This window comes from Physeter macrocephalus, chromosome 10, assembly GCF_002837175.3.
Source record: "Physeter macrocephalus isolate SW-GA chromosome 10, ASM283717v5, whole genome shotgun sequence".
Taxonomy (NCBI): Eukaryota; Metazoa; Chordata; class Mammalia; order Artiodactyla; family Physeteridae; genus Physeter; species Physeter macrocephalus.
This window is the reverse complement of record NC_041223.1, coordinates 12,702,221-12,720,849: the sequence shown is the minus strand read 5'-3', so window position 1 is coordinate 12,720,849 and position 18,629 is coordinate 12,702,221. Positions and strand designations below refer to the sequence as shown.

The 18,629-nt window shown below is 37.7% G+C and overlaps 2 protein-coding genes across 2 annotated transcripts in view; one reads left to right on the top strand and one right to left on the bottom strand.

The window, feature by feature from the left end:
* IPCEF1 (interaction protein for cytohesin exchange factors 1) overlaps nt 1–18,629 on the bottom strand; it is a 167,287-nt gene that overhangs the window by 12,347 nt on the left and 136,311 nt on the right. Inside the window, exon 11 of the mRNA XM_055087433.1 lies at nt 15,534–15,906. Coding sequence (XP_054943408.1) covers nt 15,534–15,906 — 373 coding nt within the window. The remainder of the gene's footprint in view (nt 1–15,533; nt 15,907–18,629) is intronic.
* Nucleotides 1–18,629, top strand: part of OPRM1 (opioid receptor mu 1) — a 169,720-nt gene that overhangs the window by 103,661 nt on the left and 47,430 nt on the right. The gene's annotated exons all lie outside the window — the stretch shown is intronic.

The following is an 18,629-nucleotide window of genomic DNA, read 5'->3' as shown; positions in this document are numbered from 1 at the left end:
AATTCCATTTCTAGTTATATACTCAAGAAAATTAAAAACATATTAACACAAAACTTGTGCATGAATGTCATGAATGATATAGACAAAAGGTGCGAACAGCCTAAACGCTCATCAACTGATGAGTGGGGTAACAGATTGTGGTACACGCATGCAATGGAGTATTAGTCATTAAAAGAAATGAAGTACTGACACATACTAAAACATGGATGAACCTTGAAACATTCTTTGAAGTAAAAAAAGCCAGTCACAAAAGACACATACTGTGTCGTCCATTTATAATGAAATGTCCAGAATAAACAAATCCATGGAGACAGAAAGTAGATTAGTGGTTGCCTGGGGCTGAGGAAGGGACAAGTAGGAATGGGGAATGACTGCTAATATGTATGGGGTTTTTCTGTGTGTGGTGCTAAAATGTCCTCACATTAGATTGTGGAGCCAGTTGCACAACTCTATGAATATACTAAAAACCACCGAACTGTATGTTTTTATGTGTGAATTTTATGGTATGTGAAGCATATGTCAATAAAGCTATTAAAAAGTAGACTTTTATGAGATTATCATGATAACTGATGACACTTGCATAGGAGAAATACTAAGCATGGCAACGGTCCTGGAGTTAAGCTGGAGACATTAGAAAGTCTGAAGAAATTTAAATGAAAAGACATCTGACTCTTAGAGGGGAACATTAGCATTGAGGACTCTGGGAGTTTTCAGTCCCACAAGAACACAATAATTGTACACATCCTTTTTTTTTACAGATAGGCAGGTAGGGACTCTACTTCAAATAAAGCCTGGATACATAGCTTTTAATATCACAGTATTTTTAAAGTAATACATACTTAACAAACCTCAAGAAACAAACCCAACAAGTATACAACAAAGAAGGTAAACAGAATGACTTCTTCACTTTCTCTGTGTTCACCAAGCTGCTCAGTTGTGCTACTAAAGATTGTGATAGAAAATAAAAATACTTTTGACTAACACATTAATTTGTAATTATGTCAGAGTAAAATGATTACATTAAGATCTTATATCTAATTCAACAAATATTATATCAGTAAAGATGAAAATAAACTTTAGAATCTTGAAATAACATGGCATAAAGTACATTCCCTAAATGAAAAATAAAGAGGACCACCTCTTTGGATAATTTTATTATTATTTAATATATTTATATCAATATATATTACCTTTAAGTTAAAAATATCAGAGATTATCTCCCTCCCACACACATATTCCTGTCCCTAAATTAAGCTCTGGAGCATTAGCCATGAGGATGTGTGTGAGGGAGTATGTATGTGCGTGTGTGTGTGTGTGTGTGTGTGTGTGTGTGTGTGTGTGTATAACTTGATCCTTCAAGAAACAGTGGAACTTTAAAATAGATACACAGTAAAGTGGACCTGTTGGGATTATAAAACGTTAATACAGAATTCACCTAAAATATGACCAAACAATGTTCAAAGAAACAAACACTTTCTCATTGGGATTCACTTAGAAATTGGAGATAATTGTAAGGAGTGAATATGTTCAAATAAGGTTAAAGCTCTAGGAGAAATGGAGAAAAATGAATTCCAATTACCATTCTGTTCTTACCTCTCAGCTAGCCACCTCTCCTCAGAGGAAACCTGAGACTAAAAGACCATGTGTCTGATTAACCTCTAATAACCTGATTCCAGAATCACTCACAAAGGTAAGGATGGGAAAATAATAAATGATGATTTTAAGAGTCAAGAAAATACCCTGATTGCCTTTTTTGTATCATAATCTGAGAGATATACAACATATTGCTAGATACTCATGGGAAAGATCTGTGATCTAACCTCATCCATGACCTAAACGGGGATTTTATACTGTTTTACTCACTCTTGCTAATGGCTGGTGCCTAGGTCTTCACAGGACAATAAAATGAACATCCAGTAATAATGGAAGCAGATGATAAATAGGATCATAGGACAAAAAAAAGGACCCAAAGGGTACAAGCACACAAGAAAACACAGCTTGCACCTGACCCCAAAGCCGAGGTGAGAGTCCTTCCTAATGCTTGTATGGTAGACTAGCGCTGCCTGGCTAATCCTACAGGGCTATCCCTGTACCTTTCAAAGGCTTCTCAATAGAGTAATATTTAAAAAATCTCCATTTCACCTTTTATATGTAAATATTTTTCTAAATTCTAATATCATATTAGGAAACACTAGATTGTTCCCTTATCTTACCAGACGATAAAAAGAGCAAAAAGAAAAAAAAGATTGGCAGAAAAGACCACTGGTCTCTCTCCCTCTGGAAACAGAAGCCAAGTTAATTACTTCTATCTCCCTTGTCTTCTGTGGCAAAATAAAAGAATTTTGTCTGACAATCAAGTGTTTCCAACGCAACTGTTATCCTTCCTCTCAAGTGCATATTTTAGTCTCTTCTTACATAAAATAACAGGACTTTAATTTCCTTCACCACATAAGGCATCAGGCCTCACAAGTTCTTTGCCAAGGAAGATGAAAACTATTTTTATTTTATAGATGAGAAAAAATGTGGAGATTCTTGGAAAACAGTAAGTGATCTTTCCAAAATGTAAATCAGTGTGGAATTAGGAATAAAAGTTTGATTCCACACTGTGCAGGCCCAGGCACTTCTGGACCAGTCTTCTCCAACTTTAATAAGCAAACAATCACCTAGGGATCTTGTTAAAATACAGTTTCTGATTCATTCAGTCTGGGATGGCAGGCACCGAGATTCTAAATTTTTAACGAGCTCCTAAGTGATGTCAGAAGTGCTGGTCCATGGACATACTCTGAGTAGCAAGGCTAGACTGCTTCCCAGCAATTAGTCATGCAGAAACAGCCTCAGCTCACTGGAAGAGAAAAGGACTGAAATTACAACTAGAAAGTTGAGACTTGTCCAGAAAGCAGCATCTATTTTCTCTGTGCCATATCATAGTTTTTAAAAAAATTTGGCTTGCTCAAGGGAGGGTTCCAGAATCCCTGCTCTAAAGCATCAGTATCTCAATATTGTTGAGTTGGTAGGAATTTGAGGTAAATGTTAGTGACCCTTTACTTCTGTTAGACAGGCTCAGAATGTCTGGAGGGGTCAGACTAGTTAACGTTCTCCAAACTTAGGTCAATAATCTAATGATTTAGACTCAAGAAAGGAATGATATTTTTTTAACAAGATCTTTCTTGTTGACATTAGCGAAAGACAAAACACTTTTAACTAATGGTTACTAGTTCCCTCCCTTCCAAGATGATGACAAGTGCTTGTGCTTCTCTCTCGCTACATCCCAGGTACCCAGCCTATTGTGTACTTCTGACAGGACAGGTGCGCTCCCGCAGGGCCAGAATTTGGCTGTTGAGAACACTGTATGCAGATTATCTCTTTAAATGCTGTATTGTCAACTTCACCTCCCCCACTATCTTATTTTTGGTGTTTCCTTGTGCTTTATAGAATGTGGTTTTTATTTTCTATTTAGAACATAAATGCTGGCCTCCAGAGACAAGAGAGGAATTCATACGCCATATTTCTTATTAGAATTTGAAAGGGAAGCTTTTTGAGATTGGAAAAATCTAAATGATGTCCCAAGGAAGATAATATTTGTGCCCAAATATGAAGCGCTTGAAAAGGTTTAGGTAGAAAACAGTATTTCCTGTTTCATGTGCAATGTTCTAAGTATCTGAGACAAGAAAGACCATGGAAGGCACTTGTTACAAAGAGAAGAAATAACTACATAGTCATTGGGACATTAAGACTTTAAGACTTTACAAAATTCATTTACTATAGCACCTGATGCTAGGAGATCAAAAGCTTTTTACAGGCTTCCTTTAATTAGTGATTCGGACAACTCTACAGCAAGAGACTTAGAATCATAATGACAGACAAATTTAAATTTTTAACAAAGATAAATCCAGATAACTTATTTTAACCATAAGGATACTACTAACCAAGAACATTAGCATAGTATAATTTTGAGAGACAGATTGCCTACTTCTGCTTTTGTTGATGGTGGTAGAGATCATTATCATGTATTTAGTTTTTAACTAGGTGACAGGCACTGTGTTAACTGCTATACCAACATTCTGTCATTACCTTTGTAACAACCCTACAAGGAAAATATTATTAACCCCGATATAAAGGAGAGAATGTCAAGACACCTTGACTAAATTCACAAAGAGACAAACCTAGGTTCTGACCTAAAGCTTATTGTCTTATACACTATTCTTTATACTATAAGTATATTTGATATACTTTCTTTTGAATAAAGTTCAGTGAAGAAGATTTTAAATCAGATAATGCCTAGTCAAGATGGTAGATGGCGAGGCCAAGGCTCAGATGCCTGCCACCACTACTCTACCTTCCAAGGGAAAAGTTCCCACCCAGAGCCTCTGCTTCTGAGGTGCCCAGGTTTTATACCTCAGATTCTGTTCTCACAGGGCCACACGGCACTAGATCCTAGGAGAGGAAATTCGTAAGTTGGTCAGCAACGTAAAACACAGACTGGATAATCAGATTCTCTGTTTGGGCGTTTGAACTGGGCACCTGGGGATAATGAACCAGTTTGAATCAGAAGCAGAGGCAAGAGTCGCTTTCATGGTAGGCTGGTCCCTGTCTACAACAAAGGTATAAACGCACAGACAGGGAGAATTCAAAGTCGGGCTCTAGAACAAAGATGGCAAGTAAAAGAAATCCTATAAGAGAAAAATCAGATTGAGGAAGTCAGAGAAAGCATCCAAGTATAAAGCAAGTGTTTTTACTTGTGTTCTTGTAACTCGGAGAGTAATTTCACTTTGGTTTCCCTCATTTTCTTATATTTCCTTTACCTTCTCTGGCTGTCAGTTACCTATTTTCTCTTGGATATTTGATGTTTCTATTAAGCAAGGCAACTCAGTATGCTTGTACTGCATTATTGCTTTTATTGATAATAATAAACCTAGTCTATTGGGCGAAATTTAGTGTTTGTTTTTCTTTTGTTTTATTATTACTGCCTCTGTGGCAGTGATTTTCAGAAATAATCTTAGCTTGAGCTCATTGCCTAAGATTCTAAAAAGTAGCTTTACATTCTTAAAACAAAGATTCCAGTTGTTTTCAAAATGTATTCTTCCAATCATATGAGCACCCTGGATTAGGTGAAATATTTAATGCAGACATAAAATGTCTATATCTGCTCACATCCTAAGAAGACAAAAAACATTGGCATGCACATAAAAAGGTATTTGGTTAGGGTTTTTTTTAAAATATATTTATGAGGTGACTTTTGAATAGGAAATAAGTGGGAAAAAAAAGCTTGAAACTGCCTAAAATCAAGGATACAAACCCAATGCGTAGTAGATAAATATGTCAACCTTGGCTCCGTAACCTGCTGGATCGATCAACCGTATGGATCCATGATGGGGACAAATGAGCACAAAATATAAAAACGGAAGATTCCGAAGGAGGGGAAAGATATGAGGGGCACTTCATGCCAAGAGCAGTGAGGCAAGAGGAAGAAGAAGTTACCCCAATACAATTTCACAAGCAGAAAATGAAGGTTTGGAGCAGATAAATGCCCTTACCTTTTCAAGATGGGGCTCTCTTGTCCTTATGTCTATGGTTATAATCTAGTGTGATCTATAATTACTTGCAAGACATCCTTATTTTTGCCTTATAGGAAATCCTCAGTGTACACATTTAGAGTTACATATTTCAACATGGCCATTAAATCCCTACTAATAAACCTTTTCCCAGGAAGTGATAAAAATTCTATACAGTTGAGATTATATTTCATGCCACAGGGGACTGAATGTTCTGGAAAACTTATGACTCATCCTTGATTCCTCTCTTTCCCTCACACATTTGATCCCTTTATTAAGTTCATCCATCACATATCTTTGAATGTCCACTGTGTTCTCGGGCAGTGCAGTTGAAAGACTAGGGATAGACTAAACCAGGCAACAATCCTTTATGAATCTTACATTCTTACATTGTATGTTTATAATATATCCCAAATATGTGTATTTTTTTCTTCTCCCCACCTCATTGCTACCATCATTTCATTGTTGGTCTACTTCGACAGCTACATTCCTAATACCAATTTTCCATACGGTGAAGTGATCTTTTTAAAGTGTAAACCACACCAAAACATTCCTCAGCTTCAGTTCCTCCAAAAATATCTCATTGTACTTAGAACAAAATCCAAATACCTTAAAGGACCCACTAGTTGCCACACAAGCCAGCTGCTATTGAATTCCCCAATATCTTCCTATGCTGCCCCTACCCACTCTGCTCCAGCCATGCTGGATTTATTTCTGTTTCTTGAACCACAAAATTTGTGCCAGTACTAGAGCATTTATACTCTACTTTCTCTCTGTCTAGGGCATTTTGCCAGCTATTGTTTATATGTGTAGGTTTCCTTGTGAAATTCAGGTCCCAGATCAAATATTGCCTCCTCATGGGGATCCTCCCCAACCAGTCATCTAAATAAAGGTCCTTCTTCCTACCGCCATTATTATATACCCTTACCTGATTTCCCTTATAGAACTTACTCACTACCAGAAATTATCCTGTTCTACTTACCTGCTAATTGTCTCCAAACCCTGCCAAAACAGACATACGCACCAGACTGTAAGTTCTATGCAAGAGGGCTATTGCCTTTGTTATCTTCAAAAAGCATCTCCAAATGCCAACAATTGAGCCAGAAATATAGTACCTCCTCAAAACATATTTATTAAACATTCACTGTTTGGTCAAAATTTCCATTCTTAATCTCATTCTCACCTCTTTCATATATCCATACATAATAAACACAGCAAGCTAATTTTGGATTTGGATTCTTTAAAAACTCAGTAAGTAAACTATACTTATTAAATGTCAAGTATCTAGATAGAGTAAAAGTAAAAATTGAAATTTGTTTTTGGTTAGAGAAAAAGGGAAAGGACACAAATTACTAACATCAGAAATGAAAAAGAGGGATATCACTACAGATCCCATGGGACATTAAAAGGATTGTAAAAAAGTACTATGAGCTATTCTGTGCCCACAAATTTAATAACCTAGCTGAAACAGACCAATTCTTTAAAGGAAACAAAACTCACACAAGAAGAAATAAATGATTTGAATAGGCCTATATTCAATCAATAATTGAAAACCCTTCTAATTGAATCAATAATTAATAACCTTCTAAAACAAAGCACCAGTCCCATATGGGTTCACTGATGAATTCTACCAAACATTTAAAGAAAAAATTATACCAATTCTCTACAATCACTTTCAGAAGATAGAAGCAGAGGGAATACTTCCTGACTCATGCTATGAGGCCAGCATTACCCTAATCATCAAATCCAGACAAAGACATTTCATTGCTGAAAACCAATATACCTCATGAACATAGATGCAAAATTCCTCAACAAAATATTAGCAAATTGAAGAATAAAAAAATTTTACACCATGACCGAGTGGGAATTATCCCAGATATGCAAGGTTGGCTCAACATTTGAACATAAATTAATGTAGTTGATCACATCGATAGGCTTAAGAGGAAGAAGGAAAAAAACACATGATAATATCAATAGACACAGAAAAAACATTTAACAAAACTCAATACTCATTTGTGATTTAAAAAACAACTTCTCAGTAAACAAGGAATAAAAAGAAAATTCCTGGTGGCTTCCCTGGTGGCGCAGTGGTTAAGAATCTGCCTGCCAATGAAGAAGACACAGGTTCGAGGCCTGGTCCGGGAAGATCCCACATGCTGCAGAGCAACTAAGCCCGTGTGCCACAACTACTGAGCCTGAGCTCTAGAGCCTTCAAGCCACAGCTACTGAAGCCCGTAGGTGCCTGTGGTCTGCAACAAAAGAAGTCACTGCAATGAGAAGCCTGGCGCTACAACGAAGAGTAGCCCCCGCTCGCTGCAACTAGAGAAAGCCCGCGCACAGCAATGAAGACCTAACGTAGCCAAAAATAAATATAATTAATTAATTAATTTTTAAAAAAAGAAAGAAAATTCCTCAACTCAATACAGTGTATCTACAAAAAACCTACAGCTAACTTCATACTTAATGGTGAGAAACTAGAAGCTTTCCCACTAAGATCAGTAACAAGGCAAGGATGTCCCCTCCCACTACTCCTCTTCAACATTGTGCTGAAAGTCCTAGCCAACACAATAACACAAGAAAAGGAAATAAAAGTATACAGATTGGGAAGGAATAAATAAAACTATCTTTGTTCATATATGACATGAATTTGCATCTGGAAAAGGCAAAACTATAACACAAGAAAAGGAAATAAAAGTATACAGATTGGGAAGGAATAAATAAAACTATCTTTGTTCATATATGACATGAATTTGCATCTGGAAAAGGCAAAACTATGGAGATAGTAAAACGATCAGTGGTTGCTAGGCATTGGGGAAGGGAAGGATTAAAAGGTGGGGTACAGAGAATTTGTAGGACAGTGAAAATACTCTGTATGCTACAGTATTAATGGAGACATGTTGTTATACATTTGTCCAAACCCACAGAATGTAGAACACTAAGAGTGAACCCTAAGTTAAACTATGGGCTTTGGGTAATTGTGATGTGTCAGTGTAAGTTCATCAGTTTTTAAAAATATACTACTTTAGTGGGAGGAATATTAATAAGGGAAAAGGCTATTATGCTTAGGGGCAGGGGTAGACAGGAAATCTCTGCACCTGCCTCTCAATTTTGCTATGAACCTAAAATTGCTCTAAAAATTAAAATCTACTTTGAAATATTTGTCAATTGGCTGCTTACTATAGTTTTGTAGTTTGAGGCAAATAGAACCTTATTTGCCTTGGCTTTAATTAAGAAATAAAATTGTAGGGAGAGAAATTAAAAATTAACAACCAAAGGGTAGTGCAGGAAAAGATGTCAAAGGCTTATGGTGTCGTCTTGATAAGAAAGATCGACCTGTAAAAACTGATCTTATATATTCCATTTCTAGTTGAAAATTCAGACACGTGCTCATTATCATTCTAGTTCCTTGCTCCTGATGCATAGGGTCACATACATTCAGGAGTCTCCGGAACAGCCAGGAAGGGCCAGGAGGGTATAATCAAAGAGACAAACTAATGAATCTGAGACCATAGGGTTGGGAGCATCTCAAAGGACTGCACAAGATTCTTCACAGAACAAAAGTGTAAACTGCAGGTGTATGCGTTCAAGAAGACTTGCAGATCAGGGACATCATTCTCAGACAAGGGGCACACAGAATTTTCCCCAGCTTTGTGTAAAAATACCTGGAGACAAATGAAAATGGAAACACACTGATCCAAAGTCTATGGGAATAACAAAAGCAGTTCTAAGAAGGAAGTGTATAGTAATATAAGCTTACCTTGAGAAACAAACAAACAAACAAAAATCTCAAATAAACAATCTAACCCTGTGCCTAAAGGAACTAAAAAAAGAACAAACAGAACCCAAAGTTAGTAGAAAGAAAGAAATAGTAAAGATCAAAGCGTAAATAAATAAGAGACTAAAGAGTAGAAGAGATCAGTGAAACTAAGATCTGATTCTTTGAAAAGTAAACAAAACTGCTAAGCCTTTAGCCAGATTCATCAAGAAAAAAAGGACTCAAATAAAAACATAAATGAAAGACAGGTTACTACCAACACTACATGAACACAAAGGATCATAAGAGATTACTACAAACAAATATACACCAATAAAATGAACCTAGAAGAAATGAATAAATTCCTAGAACACGCAAACTCCCAAGACTGAATCAGGAAGAAATAAAAAATATGAAGAGATTGATCATCAAGAATGAAACTGAATCAGTAATTTAAAAACTCCTAACAAACAAAAGTCCAGGACCACACAACTTCACAGGTGAATTCTACCAAACATTTAAAGAAGAGTTAACATCTAGTCTTCTGAAACTATTCCAAAAAAATTGAAGAGGACAGGACACTTCTGAACTCATTCTATGAGGCTAGCATCACCCTGACACTAAAACCAGACAAAGGTACTATAAAAGAAGAAAATCACTGGCCAATATCACTGATGAACACAGATGTAAAAATCCTCAACAAAATATTAGCAAACCAAGTTCAACAATACGTTAGAAGGATCATACATCACGATCAAGTGGGATTTATCTCAGGGATACAAGGCTGGTTCAGTAACTGCAACTATAGCAATGTGATACACCACATCAAAAAACTGAAGAATAAAAACATATGATCATCTCAATAGATGCAGAAAAGTTTTTGACAAGATTCGACATCCATTTATAATAAAAACTCTCAACAATGTGGCTATAGAGGGAACATTCCTCAACATAATAAAGGTCATACATGAGAAAACTACAGTCAACATCATACTCAACAGTGAAAAGCTGAAAGCATTTCTTCTAAGATCAGGAACAAGACAAGGATGTCCACTCTCACCACTGTTATTCAACATAGCATTGAAATCCCAGCCACAGCAGACAAGAAAAAGGAACCCAAACTGGAAAGGAAGAAGTAAACCGTCACTGTTTGCGGATGACATGATACTATAAGTAGAAAATCCTAAAGATGCCACCAAAAAACTATTGATCTCAGTTATATGTGGAATCTAAAAAACAAAACAGGGACTTCCCTGGTGGTGCAGTGGTTAAGAATCCACCTGCCAATGCAGGGGACACGGGTTCGGACCCTGGTCCGGGAAGATCCCACAGGCTGTGGAGCAACAAAGCCCACGTGCCACAACTACTGAAGCCCGCACACCTAGAGCCCGTGCTCCGCAACAAGAGAAGCCACTGCAATGAGAACACGCACACCGTAACGAAAAGCAGCCCCCGCTCACCACAACTAGAGAAAGCCCGCGTGCAGCAACGAAGACCCAATGCGGCCAAAAATAAATAAATAAATTTATTAAAAAACAAAAAAAATTTTTAAATAAAAAACAAAACAAAACAATAACAGACTCACAGATACAGAGAACAAATAGGTGGTTGCCTGAAAGGAGGGCAGGGTGGGGGTGAGGGTTAGATAAATAAATGAAGGGGATTAAGAGGTACAAACCCCAGTTATATAACAATTAAATCATGGGGAAATAACATATAGCATAAGGAATATGGTCAATAATATTGTAATAACTTTGTACGGAGACAGATGGTCACTAGACTTATCATGGTAATCATTTCTAATGTACTCAAATGTTAAATCACTATATAGGATACCTGAACTAAGATAATATTGTTCATCAACTATATTTCCAAAAAAATGAGATTAAGGTCTGAGAACTACAATTGACCTAGTTATATTGCATAAATTTGCAGGTAACCTAATCAGCATTATTTCATGACATCATCTAGGGATTTTTGGCCACTTGACATGAAGCAGAGAAAGCAGGTGGTGGGTCATCCATGCTTGAGATTAATGCCATTGAGGTCAAGAATTATAGATTCAAGATTTTTCCAGTAGTAAATATTTACTCCCATTTTCAAATCACTTCTCAAATTATAGTTCAAAAAATAGGATCACTAGGAAATTTTCTAGGGACTAAATTAAGTAGCAGAGATACAAAAACCAAGATTGGTCTTCACCTTGATAGACATGCTATAGAACCCCTCAAGTAAGTCTCTCCTTTGCTTCTTATTCCCATTACCACCCCAGCTATTACACAAGCTTCCTAACTCTTCTAATTTCCTTTGTCCCCTTACACCTTTCTACCCCCAAATTCTTAAGCTCATGTAATTTTTCTAAAGTACACCTCCCATTATATGATTACCCTGATTAGAAATCGTCATCTATTATCTATTGAAATAAACTAACAACGAGCCCAGTATTCAACATCATCCAAATTTATTTTCCATTCCTCTTTTCCATGGCTCACCTCTCTAACTGCAGACCTTCCCACTTAGATCTTAGATCAGCTTAGATCACTCAGATACGATCTTCCATATTTTGAGTTCCTGCTCTCTTTCAAATCCCTCGAGTACTTTGTATGTCTCTGTGGCACTTATTTTACTCTGCTTTATTTTGTTAAATGAGTCCTATTCTCACTCTCCCCATTACACATTAAAATATTTTAGACCAGAAATTGTATCTTGCTTGTTTTTGTATTCCTATTAGCACAAAGTACATGAGTACACGTTAGGTACTCAAAATAATAATAATAATAATAATAATAATAATAATGTTATATTGAATGGAGTTCATTAATCAACTTTTTCTTTTTATGATTATCTTGCTTCCTAAAGAGACATACCTCATAATTCCTACAGCATCAACTGAGGTAGCTAGCTAAAATAATGTAGCATCTGTACTGTTTGCCCTAAAATTGTGTAAAATTTTTAGTAATTGTTAAATCCTAAAATCTGGCTCATTTATGTCACTTTCCTGAGATGTCATGCATGCGCTACTATGTATATATCTTCATTAAAAATGCATTTTATTCAACATGATTCCCAGGTCCATTCTGTCTGTACTTGTACTTAAAAATTTATTTGCATAAATTGGGTATTAGTCTTGTTAGTGGTTATTCAGCTTGTCAGCATCCAGGGTAGGGTCACCCCATTCGTGGAGCAAGAATAAGTCAAACTGTCTCCACATTGCCAACATAATGTAAGTAGAGAAATACAATGTGGGTCATCATCACACAGGCATGAGTCATGGGCCAAATAACCTTTCATTAAAGAAAGAAACGGTATAGAGTAAAACTGAGCTGAGATGAATATTCCATTTAACCCCGTCACCTCTTACCCCATTACACTTTGTGGAAAGACTCAGTGAAGAGTCTGAAGAGCTCTGGAACTCCCAATGTAGAAAGGCAATAGAGTGCAATTAACACCCTGCATTGTTTAAATCGCTTACTCTGCAGGGGAAAAATGTCTAAAAAGGTTTAAATTCCGTATAAAAGTCTAGCAACCACAATTTTAATCGCATACCAACTGCAAAATATTTCTCTCATTGTCTAAATAAAAAGAAGGCTATAATACATTCTGTCTGCTTGTTTCAGGGCTCAGTTATTAACCTTTAAGAATCTTTTCTAGGATAAAAGCCTCTTTCTCCAGCAAACACATCTTGAAACTGGGACTTAATCTAAAATCCTGACTCCTGTCATGGACTATGTCGAAACTTCAATCCCTATCATAAAAAATGCTGAACAATATTTCCAACACAGGAATTTTAGCACTTTTCTTTTTTTTAATTGGCAGCTAAAAAAATAATTTTTAGAAGTCACAAAAATGAAACGCTACCTTCTTTTCCAACACACATGTTAAAAAAAAAAAAAAAAGCACAGTACTCAATCTGATTACTCAACAGCACGTCATCGCAAACGCAAGCGAAAACTGGGTTGCTGTTTCCATAGCAATGACTTTATGTGGTTTAACTCTGCTGGGAATTTAACCAAATCCCCAGCAGCAGGAGAAAATCATCAGCAAAAATTTTGTAACATATGGCAAGTGCCAACAAATCAGTGAGGGGAAAAATAGTTTTATCTTCTCGTCCTTTCTACTCCAAGGAATACCTTTATGTCAAGCTGTTTGAAGAAGCAAACAGATATTGCTGGCCACTCTGCAACAAACTCAAAATTTTAAAATACCTGGCTTCTTCCTTCTTAGATTAAAAGAGCTGTTGGTACTCAGCCAGGCTCTGCAGCACACTCGTGCCCAGGATGACATTAGACATGGACAAGAATTGCATGCATCTTCCCATGACTATCAGGTTACTCGTCCTAGAGGAAAACTCAATCCGCGGTGTTATCTCTTGAGAACGAACGCAAATGGAATTTTATTCTCTATTTTGCTTTTGAAGCCATCCTCATCCCGGGGTGCTGTGTGTGTGTGCGCACGTGAGTGTATGTGTATTTGTGCATCCATGAAACAAACATTTTAGTTCTACTAATGGCCCAATAATTAAAGCCAGAGTTTTTAGCAGGAAAATAATAGATATGGTCCTCTTCATTATTTTCTTTAGTTCCACCAGGCCTATATCTGGAAGGATCTTCTAAGTATCAAGTTAGAGGCCATCTAGTTCAAGGTACTTAAATTCCCTCTTCAGTATATCTTCATAAGAGAAAAAATTGTAATCGACACACAATATGCAATTAATACCCAGTGAAAATGGTTGTCTCAGAATGAGTAAACACCTTCAATGGCGAGGAACACATTACTTTCTAAGGAGCCTATTCAATTTTGAACAGTTCTCAATGTTAAAAAGAAGTTTCTTATGCTGAACCTAAAATTATCTCCCTTGTACTTGCACCACTGGCCTCAAAATTTGTATCAATTTCATACTTCCACAGAGGTACAAATTAAGCCCAATATCTTCATATCAAAACACCTCACAAAGCTGAGGCCAGCTTGAGTCTACTGCCTTCCATTCTGTACAGTCCAATATTGATTCCCTTACTCCTACCTCATTCACCTCTAAAAGTAGGTTATTTTGGCAATGACTTCATTTACTCCATTTTTTTCTAACTGTAAAGTAGATAATTGGCCTAAATTAGGGGTATCCAACAAAAATGACCTCAGAGGCCAGGCAGGTAACTCAACTGTGTAAAGCATCTTCACATAAGGTCACAGGGAGCAGTGACAATGGACACACGGGTCTGTGGTTGTAATTCTGATACCAAATATCGAATTAATGGGCTAACTATGAAAATTTGAGAACTTAAAGAAACTTTTCCTCATTAGGCTGGGGGAGAGGGGACAGCTGTCACCTACGTCATCAGGCCACCCTGACTGGCGATCATGGGAATCTAGCCCGTCAACTTCCCCTCAATGGTACACTGAAATAATACAAATCAAACTCATCATTCTCTCATTTTTAAGTATCTGCTATCAGGTAAACTTGTTTTACACTGGAATGAATAAGGCACAGACCATCAGGAAAGACCCATCATGACTGAAAACTAATCATTTTTTTAAAGTTAGTCTGAATAAAAGAAAAGTCCCAACAATCATGGAGCATTAAGAAAGCTCACTCTCTTCATTTCTGTACTCCAATAAACTCTTTCATTTGCTAAGACTTAACATGCTTTCTTTCAAACACATAAGCTGTGCTCTCCTTTGGTTTTAAAGTTCTAGCACTGCCCCCCAAAGTGCATGTAGATTGTCTGTCTTCCTGTTCACCATGTAGGAAGGCCCCTCAGGAGCTGACCTGCTAGGACCCAGACCTCATCTGTGCTTATAGCCCAGGGAAGGTGGTAGCTCTGCATATGTTTGGAACCATGGTGGTGATGTCATCTACAAAATGTCGATCTAATCACCACAAGCTCCAGAGCACAGCACATGGGACCAATAAAAACCAAACCAAAACAAAACCAAAAACTCAAGTTTTACCTCAGGTTGGTGAAAAAGTATCATTCTTTTGTGAACACGTCTCATAGTTGCAAGTATGTGGTTGGTGACACTTACAGCACAGGTAACAAATGGTCCTGAAGCTGGAGGTTTCTACATGCGATCTTCTCTCCTCTACAGAAGTAGCCCCTGGACTTAGCCCCACTTGACCATTTAATTATTGAATCATTCGTGACTTTAGACATTCTTCTTACAATCGACGTTAGCATTCCACATCCACATACAAATATTCATTCTCGAAAAAGAGTAGTTTCTTGGTTTACCTCTATCTGTCATCTCTGATCCAGCCGGCTTGTCTGCGACAGTAAGATGATCTAGGTTGTTACTCAATGAAGAAGCGTCATCACTGGATAAAGAGTTCAAAACTCCACTTTCTGATGTGGCGAAGCTGGTTTCCAGGGCCCTGCGACCATTTGCCTCCGAGGGTGCAGGTGAGCGGGTCTGCACAGCGCATGTCACAGACTGTCCCACGTCTTCAGCAGCAGACGAGCTGTCAATCACGTCCATCCAGGACTGTCTTTCTCTAGATATGGGGGAAGACAAACTGCTGGGTGTCTTTTTTATGTTTTCCATGGAAGAGAAAGAACGCGATGTTTCATTCAATTTGGGTGAAGACGAAGATGCTCGCTGGGCAGCCTGTTTTTCACAAATAAAAGCAAAAGAGAATAAAATAAATCATGATTAAGTCAGCATTCTCTACTTTTCATTTTCAAGGAAGGTACTCCAGTGTTTCAAAAAGTTGCCAATAATAAAAGAATCAAAAGAAAAAGAGATGGTATTTATACCAGTATGACAGACACTATGATCCCATTTTCCAACACCAATCTGTATAACTTTGAATTCACTACTCTAGGATCTGAAAAATCTCCATGTCATGAATTACCCTACTCTTCAATGCTCTCCAGATAACTAAAAGACTCCTTTGAGGAATTCATTGGAACACTGAAGGACGCTCTGAGCAAAAAGTGGATTGCAATCTCTCTCTGAATTCTTACCAATTGAGCAAAAAGTCTTGAGAAAGGTGATTAAGAGAGAGAAAGCAAAAGCTGGAGCCAGACGGGAAGCAAAATAATATTAACTGAGTGGAAGACCAGTGATGTGGGTACAACACATACATTACACCCTCAAATATTTGTCACAGTTCCTTAGCACATGACCAGTATAAGCTCATAACTGCAGAGTTAAGTGAAATAATGTTAACTCATTCACTCTTCAATAATTTTAAAATGTCAATAAACTATCACCAAAGAAGACGGGAATACATATGCAGGCTCCTAATTCATTAAAGGGAAACCAAAAACTATGAGAAGTGGGTTGATGGTGTAGGATCTTCTGAAAGCAGCTCCTGACATACAATCCACGGGTGAATGACAATCCTTGGCAAAATTTTCACCAGTCCATGGAGAAAACATCAATGCAATATCACCAATGTCCTCTCTGGGGAAGGACTTCATTTATTCTGAGATTTTATCCTTGTTACATTTTGATGTTAAAATATATGCCTTCTTTTGGAAAATGGTAATGGTAGCTATTAGCTTTTGTCTTTTGGAGATTTTTTGTGATGTTCTCCATAGCAAAATAAAGATTTGGCAACTATATGCTGTTCCTCCATTTTTAATTTTATCGGTCAATAAAAATCCAAAAAATCTAAACGCCAGCGCTCTAGGGGTCACCCTATATCTCCAACGGCAGACAAGACAGAGAAGGCTTTTTTCTGGTTCGGTTTCATTATGTCATCCTATGAGATACTCCTGTCAATCTCAAGCATTCAGAACTCCAAGGAAGTGGAGGAACTGGTAGGGAGGAGATTGTCAGAGGGAAGAAGCCAAAGAGCAAAGTAGGCTCCTCTCCCCAAAACCTCAGAATCACTGCAACTAACTCGAGATAGCTGACTTTGTTCCAAATTAAAATGTGCCCAAGAATTTTGCAGGTTCTAAGCTCTGAGTTCTGATGGAAAAAGTCAGTAAGTGTCCGGTGAGTGCCTAGCTGGCTGCGTGCTACACACGGATTGTCAAATAAGCAATAAATCCACTTTTTAGTAGCATGACTCTAAAACATCTAGTTAAGATACTAACTCAACACACACATCTTCTTAATAATAATGTATTTGGCATGACATGAAAACTTTCCTTTCAGGAATGTGTCAAAAAGCTTTCAAACCAGCTGCCTTCAATCACCCAGACCACTTAACTAGGAGATCCAGATCTGTAATTCACTAAATAAAAACGCTAGCTACCCAGAGGAGGTAATGCACACCCTACCAAACTGTCCAAATAAATGCCAAGACTTGTTTACTCGTTAGCAGGACCTACGGAATAAATGTTAACAAAAATACCCATTCAGGCCCAGTCCTGACACAGTCCCCTATTGTGAGCTATTTTAGTAAAACTTGGCTTCGGTGGGATCAGCTTCCTCTTCTGAAAAGAGACCAAACACGAGCTTTTCCTGTTGCTCCTCCTGATACTACTGTAATTTGATTATAGCAAAATGGGCTATTTGTGCAAAAAGCTGTTGCTGCAGCACTTTCCATAAGCCTTTTTAAACCTCAAAACCCTGCTTAAAAGACTGAGGAAAGACATATTCAGTGAGCATCAGAAATTTCCGGGGAGTGTATTCTGGCTTGCGGTACTCCTCAAACACACAGCCAATGCTTCCAGTCCACTTTCTCTAGCACCACGTAGCATGTATAAAGTTGATTTTCAAACGGAGAAAAGAAGAGTGAGGGGCGGAAAAAGGAATAAGGAAAAGAACTAGAGAGAAGGAAAAACAAAATGAGAAAAGGATGGTGTGTACCAGGTCAGAGGGAGTTTTCGTTAGAAGAGAGATTGACACAAAACTGCACCTGGAGTGCAGTTACAGAGGATCGATAGGGGAATGTGCTTTATAAACCCTGTGGTGCTAAATCCTGCCTTATTATTTCTACCATTCTCTAGCTATTCATAGCCATAAGTCAAACAGAGAACCTTTAGCTCAGTGCCTTCTATGAACCATCCAAGTAACATACCCAGAAAACTCCCCACTGCAAATCACATGAAGGTAGAAAGGAGCGACAGTCTCTCCTCTCCAGCCCACCTCTGCTTGGCTCACACAACCCCATCCTTCAAGGGTCAGTTCAAGGGCCACCTCCTCCAGGAAGCCTTCTCCAGTGGCCTCAGGGCGAGGTAGGTACGTTTTCCCTGTGCGCCTGGGCTTACTTCTATCCTGGGCTTACTTCTATCACACCAGGTAGAGTATCATTTTATTTGTCAACTAATACTGTAATTGCGGATGGATTTGCTCCTCTTTTTCGGTGAGTTACTTGAGAGCAGGCTGCTTTTAATCATTTTTGCATCTCCATTTTTTTGCATTTGTGCCTGACC